The sequence below is a fragment of the Neopelma chrysocephalum genome, unplaced genomic scaffold (genome assembly GCF_003984885.1).
Source record: "Neopelma chrysocephalum unplaced genomic scaffold, ASM398488v2 Primary Assembly neopelma1_61c, whole genome shotgun sequence".
NCBI lineage: Eukaryota > Metazoa > Chordata > Aves > Passeriformes > Pipridae > Neopelma > Neopelma chrysocephalum.
In genome coordinates, this window is record NW_020897718.1 from 232,405 (window position 1) to 244,510 (window position 12,106).

General features: G+C 35.1%; 1 protein-coding gene across 1 annotated transcript in view; it reads left to right on the forward strand.

Annotated features, from left to right (window-relative positions):
* Positions 1-12,106, forward strand: part of TTC27 (tetratricopeptide repeat domain 27) — a 132,329-nt gene that overhangs the window by 96,067 nt on the left and 24,156 nt on the right. Inside the window, exons 11-13 of the mRNA XM_027682098.1 lie at positions 579-674; positions 2,800-2,922; positions 9,129-9,356. Coding sequence (XP_027537899.1) covers positions 579-674; positions 2,800-2,922; positions 9,129-9,356 — 447 coding nt within the window. The remainder of the gene's footprint in view (positions 1-578; positions 675-2,799; positions 2,923-9,128; positions 9,357-12,106) is intronic.

Below are 12,106 nucleotides of genomic sequence, written 5' to 3' on the forward strand. Positions count from 1 at the left end.
AAAACATTTCAACAATCCAGAGCTCCACCAAAAGAAAAATAAATAGCCTGAATTGAATTGTATGCCAAGTCACAATAATTTATTCTGTATTAGAATTGTGTTTCCAAAACCATGGTCCACTATAATATGTTTGTCTTTTTAATAGGAAATGTCATGCCTAAAGTACATCAATTTTATCATAGGGGAAAACTAGCTAAAGGATTGAAATGCATTAGGCAAAGTCACTTTAATATATGATGCAGTTTAACTCTGCAAGTATTTGTTTGACATTGTAAATCTGATTCTTATTCCCGTTACATGCACTTTGAAATTGGAATATCTTCAAAGTTTTTTTTATCTATTATTGCCTGTGATAAAGGGTTTTTACATAACTGTTTATTATATTTTCTTACGTGGGGTAATAAAAAGGCTTGTAGCATATTATAGTGTAAGTTTACTGGCATTCAGTGTTATCTTGATTATAATTTCTCCAATATGTAAAGATTGCCTAAAATTTGTAATGCTTTGAATTTATGGGATTTTTTTAAGTATATTAAATCTAAGTAAATACTAAATCAGGATATACTTTGCGTTTACAGGCACTTGCAGACCAGTTTGAAAATGCGAGTACGTCGGCATCTGAACGCATGAAGGTTTTCTACTGTTGTCAAGTGCCTCCACGTTGGGCCATACAGGTGTGAAACAATCTCATTTCAAGCTTTTCTTAAAAGTCTATCTTATTTTTGATACTGCATCACTCCAAAGTCAAGAGAGCATGATATGACTTTGAGTTGAAATACTGTAGAAATAAAGACATAACCTAACCCACACCAGCTTTTTCTAGAGAGAAATCAGGTTCTACAGCGTTTTGCTTTCAGATGTCTTGTTCTGTCATGCACAGAAGTAATTGCTTGTTAGTGCAATTCTTCTTTACTTTCCTTTTCCCTCCAATGGATAATAGACTAAAACTTACAAGCTTCCAACTTGTGTCTCCTATTAAAATAATCTTGCCACTGCCTTACTATTTATTACTGGTTTACTAATGATAGTTACTTTTATCTTTGTTTCTTTTAAAGTTCACTTCAGGAAGTGGATCATGATGAAAGCAACCAAATTTAGGAGTCAATAGTACACTGAAGAACAACTTGAGTTGTTCTTTTTTTTTTTTTTTGAGATATTCCCCTTTTTACTAGTGCTGACAGGATTTTTTTTACCCATAACTACATTGTTTATCTTGACTTTCTAGAACAGAAATCTACACAATAAAGTGTTATCTGATGATTCTGTATTTAACAAACTCAAGAAAACTGTTTACATTTCATACCTCCAAAGGTATTCATGTTGTTTACTTTTAATGGTGTTTTATTCGGGTTTGATTTCTAATCTCAGCACATGTTGTTTTAACCAATCATATCTTCTCCAAGCATTCTCAAGTTATTCTACGTAACCTTTCAAGAGGCACTTCAAATAAAAGTATCAAATGTGGTTTTCATTTCCGGTTGTCAGAGTGGCATTTTCAATCAAAGCCAGTTTTCCAAGCCCAAGATAGAAATGCTGAGATAGAGATTTATAGTGAAAGATGGTTGCAGTCTTCTAGTCATAGTAATGAAGACACATTGCCTATATATGTTTTACCAAATTTAACTCTGAGTAAATTTAATTAAACATTAATGAGATTTAGTTCTAGATACTAACAAATGTTGGTTTTTCCTAAGTGATTAATGTCAAGCTAACAAAGAGGTTTTCAGAGTTTGTTACATATTTACATCAAAGAGGTATAGCCAATTGTTAATTTATTTTTTTTTACTACCAGTTACTGTTCCCCTATAGTAACTCCTTGGATTTGTAACAGATGCTGAACCCAAGTCAATAAAGAGAGGTCCATTGCATCTGTGGAGAATTTCAGACAGTCCATTCAGGATCACCAAAACCACTGCAGAGGTTAACTGTATGGGATCTCACAGCATAGATAGCTGCCCTTATACAGGATGCTCCCATCTATTTTTGCAAACCTAATTGTATATCTGTCATACGCATTAAATAAATTACCCTTTCTTCCAAAGTGAAAACCTATTTGCAATTTTAATCTCCTCTTTAAAAATAAAGACCAAAGACAACTTTTCAAAGTCATGAAATCATGCCTTGTTTGATTTTAAATTGAAAAGATAACTCATTTATTTTCATAAGTACACTGAAATAATTGCTGAATTTGAAATAACAAAGAGGCTGGCTTAACTGTGGGGAAAATTCAACTAGGGAGTTGAACCTGAACTCAAATACAATATTGATTTGGCTAAAAACTAACACCCTTTGGCAGTAGCTGCTTGGGACAGAGATTTCTCACAAGTACCGAACAAAATTGTTTCAGAGCCTTTCTCTCTTTTTCCACAGGTATATATTACTATGACAAAGCATTGCTAGAAGTGGCTTTAGTTCCCTACTTCAGCCTCTGTTTCCCACTCTTAGCATTCCCAACGTCCTGCAGCAGCTGTTCTCCAGCCGCATGGGCCGTGTGCCTCATTTAAGGGCTGGAAATTCATCTCTGTCAATTCATTCTTGCCATGCCCATTTCCATTTTTGTGTTATATTGTTAAATTGTTCAAATCACAACAATTATTATTCAATTGGTGGGGGGGTTTTGAAGTATATACACTGAGGTTCCAGCTTGAAGTTTAATTGTTCTTTTGGGCAGAAAAGTATAATTCTGTATTTTCCGTTTGCTCCTTGCTGTTGATGTCAGAAATGCCTCTAACAACTTTTAAAAATGTAAATAGTATTTACTTACCTACTTTCAGTTACCTGGAATGTCTTATCTTTCAGCGTCAGCTTGCAAGTTTACTCTTTGACCTGGGGTGCACCAGCTCTGCCTTACAAATATTTGAGGAACTGGAAATGTGGGAAGATGCAGTAATCTGCTATGAAAGAGCAGGACAACATGGAAAGGTAAGAAAAATGTTTTATACAGCTGAGATCCTGTCTTGAAATAGCATCTGAAGGAGGAGGGACTGTTTGGCTTTAGCTGTCACTAATGACACTCCTACAAGGGTATCATGAGCAAAGTCTGCTTAGGAAAAGTAGACACATGGTGTATGAACTTGTCATAACCGGTGAATGCCAAAAAAACTATTTGGAGTAACAACCACATGAAACAGAAGTTGGTAAATAAGAAATAAATTGAGAAGCCAGAAGACTGTGATAGTGATTCTTGAAAATGTTTAAGGACAATTAAATTATTACCAGTAGACGGCAAGGTGTAGTGTGGCCATTTCAGGAAGGCTGTAGCTGTCATTCATGATGGGATCTTGAAACTTTGGCTGGAGAGGATATTAATTTTCTTTCCTACTCGATTTCAAACTGGTAACTGTAGTTTTTAAAAACAGTTTAAATAAAATAACATCAGTGCTTGATGTATTTAATTACTTTATGTTAATATATTCAAATTACAGAATCAAACATTTGAGAAAAGAATTAAAATACTTTATTTTGATAAGCCTGTTTTGATGTTGTCCTAAACTTTTCCATCATTTCTTTAACACTGCTACCACTATGTGTGATCAGAGCCAAACAAAGACAAGGTAAAGCCAGCACCTCACTCTAAGTGTCAGTGGCATAACTGTTTAAAAATGCTGGTAGCAGGCTGTATCAGCCTTCTTATTGTTGATTATTTTTCTGATACTATTAGAACAATGGTAGGAAGATTCTGGAAAATAATACCTGGAAGCAATGCCTACTTGTATGTAACTTTAGCTGTGTTCTCTTTCTGGTGCAACCTCTCACACAGAAAGGCTGTAACAGGAAATTAGGCTATCAAGCAAAATTTTCAGAATTCATATAGATTTCAGAAATATTCAGTTTCAGACAAAAATATGTTTTTTCTTTTTTCCATTCTTTCTCCCTGTTTGGTATATGGTAGCATTAAATATGTGAATGTATGTGTGCCTTTATGACACCATAAGCACAAAGACTATGCTTAACATAACTTAAATTTAATGAATAGAGAGATATAAAAAAAGCAGAGTGTCTCATACTTAAATGTTTTTTCTAATTGTCATGTATCAAAGCCTAGGTTTTGGTCATTATAAACTGACAGATATGTCTTGCTGGCAAATTCTGTGTCACATTATGCATGCCTTGGGGATAGTATGTTAATATCACAATCTTCTCAGTACAGTGGAGAAATAGAGGTCAATATTTTCCATTTCCTGGAAATGCATTCTGTCCCAGTTACATTCACAAACTGCCCTTAGGGAGTTATGAAAATGGCACTCGGAGAATAGGACAGGATATCTGACACAGGAAACTGCTTAGAAATGCTTTCAAAATGAGGAATTGTGCTGTGCTTTGAAAAACAGAAAATGCTATGTAAGTACTAAATAACAGTAGTGCTGGAAGAAAGGGAGCTTCAAACCAAAAAAGACAGAAAATTAGAAACGTAGCTGTGCACCAAGGAGAGTGACTATTCGTGCTTCTTAATGAAAAACATTCAGAGGGTGAACTGCTTATATTTATCAAAAATGGTTTTATGTTTTTAAATGTGGTAGTTATTCTTGTAGGAATGCATGAAAATCTACTAGAGCAATATGTTGGTCAATGGACGTTCATATCATTAATGAGCTTAGCATATATGTACCTAAAAGAACAAACTCTATTTAATAAACTTCTGTATGTTTTTCACTCACAAATTCTTTTATGTAGGAAACCTGAATTTAAATACTGAAACATCTAATAAAACATTCTGATATCAACAATATCAATGTGTTTGATGAGTACTTACACATCCAAGTAATATCTTCTTTCCTCCTACTTTTGTATTATCCACTGATAAAGAAACAGAGCAAATATATAAGACCATGTGAAGCTCCACATGATGCAGTTGGAAAATACATAATTCATTTGGTTATAACAGGCCCCTGTAGCAGTACAAATTTTGCAGAGTAAGATGTCACTAACGTTTAGCAAACTTTTTTGTGGATTTGTTACTGTTACTAGATATGGCTCTATATTCACTCGTTTCATAACCTGAACAAAATTAGTAGGAGCTAATATTATAACATGAGTCAACAGAAGAGTAACAGAGTGCCAAGGGATGAGCAAAACAGGGCACAGAAAAAGAACTAAAAAAGTATTATAAAATTTGGATGTACAGTATGTTGATAGTTGCTGTGGCTTTCTCATTGTTTACTCATTGTATTCCGCTAACAGACTTGTTGCAAAAGGAGACGTCTCCATGTGTGTAGTGAGGACTTGTGTTGAAAAGTGTCCCTCTTCCTTCTTTTAACTGTGAGGGGGACCCAGAGATTTCCAGAGTATTATTAACAGTATACAACTTTATTGGGTTAAGGTGTAAGAGATGTCTTCCCCCTCGCTGGAAATGGATAATAAACTGAAAACAGTACTACTTCCCTGCTAAAGAAAGGGTGAACCAGAAATGTGAATTTTCAGTTCTTCCATTTGAAGTGAGGTCTTTGTCCCTGGCAAGAACTCTATTGCATAGTAGCTGCTGACCTTTGATAGATGCATGAGATCTGCCTTTTGTCATCAGCTGGGTATTCCATCTTACAACACTATTTTCAGCCCTATCCCTGTTCCTTCATCTCATCAGAGTATACATCATGACATACAGTCTGGTTTTAGACCAACATACTCTGGCAATCCACGTTCTACAGGGTTATTTTTCTTGTTGTGACATAACACACATAATCTCAAAACATTTGAGTGAGGAAATACAATATGGCAAGATCTCAGAAACTCACCTTTAAATTCAGGAATTGCTTCCCGGATGTGAAGTAGTACTATTAGTGCATGAACTCTTCAAGAACTTGGATTCACTTCCACTACATATCATAACAGTCATAGAAGGCAGGTGTGCATTCCTCTATGTAGCTACAAAGCTAAGAAAGAAGAGTAAATGTCTCGCCCAAGGTCATGCATGAAGTTACAGGGAAGATGAAATGAAAACCAAAGAGCTTTCCTGTTCTGTCGCTACCTTTATCCATGCTCATCTTTCTGCTTCTTCATGCTACTGCTCTGGTAGCCAACTAAATAATGTGCAAGCAGAAAAAATGAAAGCTTTTTAGGAAATACTTAGAACTAGCAAAGGAATGAATTGACAAATAATAGAACTGGTAGATCTGTGAAGAGTGAGACTAGGAGAGTCTTTTAGGAAACAAATAAAATAAAAGCATGGGAACACGTGGATGGGATGGCAAGTGGAAGTTTATAGTTGGGAAGCCAAATGCAGGATGAATCTTGAACTTGGTTTCCAGGAGTCTGTGTAGTGAGTAATAAAAAGGCACCACCTTATATTTAAACTAGACCCCTCTTCAATGATTGGAGATTTTTGTGAAGCATTGCCAGTTCAATTCCCATGCCAACCATAGTAGTCCAGAAGGCAAGATAAGAGCCTAAATCTTTCTCATATTTAAATCAGCGTGACTTTTGAACTAAGCATTGAATCCCATCCATTCTGGTGCAGACCGTTCTGTAAAAGCAGTATTATAAATACATCTTCATAGTTTCATTTTAGGTATGTTTTAATGGATAATTTTTGTATCAAGTCTTATTGAGATATAACTTTTAGTTATAAAATGTGCCAATTTATCATTAATACATGTTTAATGGATAATAATAAATTCCTATATTTCTTTTTATGTATGTTGTGTGAACTGTGTGGAAAATGTTTCTTGATAATATTTGTTGTTAAGATTTGTTTTTGTAGAAGCAGGGTTCTTATCAAAGATCAAATGTTCTTTTTTGAAAATAGTTTACTACAAAGTTAGGATAAAGGAACTTATTTTTTTTCCACAAAAACCTAAACAGAATGAACCTGTTTTTAAAGTATTATCTGTTCTTGCAGAAGACAAATGTTTTTATAGTACAGGGTTTTGTTTTGTTGTTTTTTTAGTTTGTAGTTATGAACTTTGTACTAGCCTTTAAAGATTTAAGTAATAAAAATGTTTGCAACATGCCAAAGAGGTGATCAGATAGCTAATCAGATGAAGAAAAAGTCAGACTTCTGCTTATTTAATTCTCTGTTTTATCTGTGTGCTGAAATATTTATGTTGGCAATGAATTTTTGTAAGCTTAGACCAGAACATGACATTTTTATGCTCTTAAATATGTAATACCATTAGTGAATGATTGTGTTTCCAGTCTAGGCATTGCCACAGAACAGCAACCTGAGCTTAGGAGTGCTCTGCAGAGGAAGTGGCAAAGAAGCAGCATGCAATGCACTTTTCACCTTGTATCTCCTGTTTACACAGCAACATTTCATTCTTCTTTCTTTATCTGAAGGGGAAACAAATCCACCTTATCCTTTGGTGCCTAATGTGATTACTGCAATAATAAAGCACACAGCTCTCTCTGCTCTAGAAAACAAATAATCTGTAGGTCTATTATTAATATGTCATAGCAACTAATGGAGGCAGGTAAGAGGGAGTACACTGCACTTTAACCAAGTCCCTGGAAGTGTTCAAGGCCAGGCTGGATGGGGCTTTGATCAGCCTGGTCTAGTGTAAGGTGTCCCTGCCCATGGCAAGGGGATTGGAACTAGATGATCTTCAAGGTCCCTTCTGACCCAAACCGTTCTATGATTCTGTAAGTACGGTCTTCTAGTTTAATGAGATTTTTCTAGAGCTTTGACTGGGCTAACTTTAAACATTAAGTAATAGTTTTTTTGGCTTTCTTAAAAGCACTTACCATCAAGTTATTTTCCTAATAATCAACCACCAATTTTCTCCTGAACGGGATTCCATTTTTGCTGGTTTTAAGATATTTTAGGAATCTGAACAATACATCCCTTCTTCACATTTGTACACCTCAAATATTTGTAGACTTTACTGTTACTTTATTTAACAAAAGTAATAGTAAGAATGAGAATGAGAATGCTAAAATTACTATGCATTAAATATTTCAAAACAAAGTTAAAAAAAGGGCATTTTTCTAGAGATGATTTTCATACAGGTTTGATGAATTTTACCAATCGGAGTAAGAGATTTTGCTTCTCTAGAGTTCTTCTGAAGGTCAAAGAAAGCAATTCTTACAGAAACAAGGAAAGCAGTAATAATTTATATGCAGAGATGATGTCAAGTTTCCTTTTAGATAAACTAGATATGATAGAAGAATGACTCGTGTTACAATGTTGAACTTTAATTCTGTGGTAGGCTGTGTTGGATCCTTCTTGGTTTAGGTGTTTCAAGTAGATCTTTTCTAATAGAAGAATTATACGGATCTTAATTATATATGTTACATTTTTGCAGCAGGGGACTGAGGTAAGAGTTCAATCTAGACAAGAGATCATCTGTCCCAGTGTATTTGTCTTTTCAAAAAGCCACAGAAAGCAGATTGTCTCTTGTTTAAAAGAGAAACAATAATTTTATTGTTAAAGCGAGATGGTGGCCCTGAGATAAAGAGCTTTTGAAAGTTAGTTATAACCCATAATAGATGTCTGGGAGACACAGCTTGTGTCTTCTTTTCCATAATGTTGTATATATATTGAATATATTTTATCTCAAACTAGATAAATCTATAACTACATGAATTTATAACTTCTGTATCTTGTGTAAAAGAGTAGCATTTCTACAACCAACAGTATGAAAGTGGATTTGTCTTTAGATGTAATAGAATGGAAATCACTATTTTCAGAAAAGTGCAATTAGAGAAAAGGGAATGAGAGTCATTGCAAGAGTACTTATTAGGGAATGAAAAAAACACAAATAATAAACTATTAGGATTGCAGATACCTTAATGGTGCTGATACTGCATTGCTATGAAGTAGGTGTAGGTTTGATGTCCAGGACTGATGTTTGCTCTTGGGACAGAATGCATACCTAAGATGTAAAAAGAGGAGAAAGCCGCTTCTTTTTTTTATGGTCTACTTTGCCTTGGTGTGTTAAACAAAAAACCATCATAATATATTGATCTTGAAGTGGTTTTTTGTTGTTTTTTTTTTAAAAATCAGTTTGGAACCAAATTCTATCTAGGCTTCATGTTTGATGCTGAGTTGGATGAAGATACTATTTCCTCACTAGCCCTGCTTCTTAGTCTTCAACTGATGATTGCAAGGTGCTAAAGCAGTATTGGCTTGGGTAGGTAAGTAACTGAAAATAAATAATCTCATTATGAATTGATTTCTCTTTGTTCTTTAACAGGCGGAAGAAATACTCAGGCGGGAGTTAGAGAAAAAGGAAACACCAGGATTATATTGTTTGCTTGGTGATGTTCTTAAAGACCACCAGTATTACGACAAGGCCTGGGAGCTCTCCAGGCACCGCAGCGCCCGAGCCCAGCGTTCCAAAGGCCTCCTTCATCTCCGAAACCGGGAATTCAGGGAATGTGTGGAGTGCTTTGAACGTTCAGTACAGATTAACCCTATGCAGGTTGGGAAATGATGCTTAGTTTTAGTGTGTTCGGTTTTGAATGATGATACTTTTTACAAAGATAATTCTGTGCACAGTTGTCAAAGTAAGAGCTTATTACTATTCTTAGCAACTTTTTCACTGCGTACTTGAAAGCCTGGCCAAAAAAGGTAACATGAAGTGAAGACATCCTTGCATTCAGGTCCTTACATACAGCTAAATCTTTGCCTGTTCACCTCTTCTATTTCAAAAAGATGAAGCCATTGAAAATTAGTAATTACCATCAAATAAATGATGAACAAGTGTCAAGCAGAATAGTTACAAGAAGAACGCTGTACAGTCTATGACATTTTCCTTTGCTCTGTCTGTTGGCTTTGACTTACAAACTCTGTATTTCACAGAAATCTTTTTAAGTCTTCTGGTCTGTCCTGTTCTGGAGTCACTGAGAAGCATTGTGTTACACTTGTGATGACAGTAGCTTTTATTACAGTAATGCGTCAAAACTGAAACCGCAGTCAAAAGAGTTCTCTTGATGAAGCTGGTTATTTTGACAGATCCTTTGCAAGCTGTTCTGCAGACATCTTTTGTAATCTTGTTTCAGTTTCTCAGCCACTATATTCCACCCCAATAAGGTTCACCCCGTGGAAGGTCTTGAGATGTTAACTAGCTTTGTGGGGTTTTTTGTATAGAAATGTACTCTTCATAGCCATTTCCAGGTCCATGCAAAAGTAGGGTATTCCTCCTTCTTGCTCTCCAAAGAACACTGCTGATGCTGCTATTTTGAGTTCCACATAATTTGCTAGACTTCTGCTTTAGAAAAATTTTAAAGGCCTCCAACCTTTCAAATAATTTATCATGAAACTTTTTTTTTTATTTCGATGATGTATTTTATTCCCATGAATCAGAGTCCTACTCTTATTCAAATGAACTCCAGCTAAGTTATAAACATCTCTAGAATGGAAACCAAAATGACCAAAAATGCTTTCCTTGTCTTTCAATTCTGTTGCAGACTCAGGAAATGCCAACAAAATATATATTACTCAGATAGGGACTTCACTGAAATCAAGAGGACTTCCAGATAATAATAGGCTGCAGAAGATGGCCCACAGGGCTCAAAGCTGAGAAATATTCTGCTGAGATGCTTGTTTATTTTGTATCCTATCCAAAGAAGCTTAAAATGAAAGCCGTTTTCATGCCTTCCCCAATAAAAAGGGAATTCTTACCATTCTTTCCACAAAAAAAACCAGCTGAAGTTCATTCTATATCCTAAATATATGATTAAAGAGTCACTGTACTTCTTATATTGTGGAAGCAATTCATACTCCCTTTCCAGAAATCTAAGGGATGATAAAATACCATTTCATTACTATAGTAGATCAAAGGCAATGAATCTTGGGGTTTTGTTTGATTGGTTTTGTTTGTTCTTTATACCCAGCTACCATGTTTTTTCATTTAACCCTGCAGACTTGTTCTTTTCAAGTGTTCTCGTTTTTCTAGCACAGCAGCTTTTAAAATATGTCCTCTTATTCTTAGTAATCTCATTTCTTTTGTTTTTAATTGTTATGATTGTCTAGTCTTTTTAGAGCCTTTTTGAATGACTATATGTAGTTGCCTCAAGCCTTGAGATGTGTTGGCCTTAAATGTTTCAAGTCTTCTGCAGACCTTTACTCTTTTAGCTGCCCCTTTTAGTTTTTATTATAGCTTTTCCATTTTAAGTAGCTCTTCAATTTAACATCCTCTGTATTAAAAGAGTTGCCTTTGTTTTTGAAGGATTAGTGAATCTAGATACATAAAGTATCTTTTGTATAGTAACATTTTGGACCTGATCATCCTGGTAAGGATCAAGGTAAATACTGTTTTCTGACTAGCTTCATATCTAATTTCTTGTAATTTCATCCATTATGGTGTTTACTAAACTATGTGGAATAATTGAAATCTCCTTGTATTTTCTGGGATTTCTACTTTCACAGCCTTCAGATATCCCCCAGCATGTTATCTTCTCCACTTCAGTCAGGTATTCTGAGATACAGTACATTGCTTATTACTGAGGCCTGTAATTTTAATCCATACCAGTTCTGTTGTTCTTTTACACTGTTAACTTCAGAATTGATCATACAGAAAATTTTCTTTACATTTCTTTACATGTGGCATTTTTCCGTCTGCACGACCCATTCCATTTTCTGCATACTTTTTGTGTTCGCATCATAGCATCTCATGCAGGTCCTGGACTTATTTCCCATCCCAGAGACTTTTCATCTCCTCCTTCATCATGTCCAGTTCTCATATTTTTTTCATTCAGTCACAACCTTCATGCACAGGCAAAATATCTTGCTTCAAATTATTAAGAAAATAAAATTATTTATCATTCTTTGCATTTTCTGTATGACTTTCTCTAGGTACCTGCTCATGTAGCTTTTCTCCATAGAATTAAAGAATTATTTCACTTTCTGCTCATGCTGCAACTTTTGCTTGAGGAATGAGTTGGCAGGCTAAAGCATTAGTAGGCCAGCTCCTGAGAAATGTAGCTGCTCACCATCAGCCTTAAAAAATTAAGATGATGGAAGCTTTAGTCAAATCAGATTCTGGAATTACAAGCTCAGAAGTGAGACTGTGCTGCTGTTACTCATTAAAATTATAAAAAATGCAGTGATTGTTTTTCTCTCACCCTTTACACAAGCACTATTTAACTTGTATCCTGAGCTGTAGAGTTGTAGCTCGCCTTCAATTTCATACTTGATTGCTCCTGTCTCTACCCCTGCTTTTCATGTCCA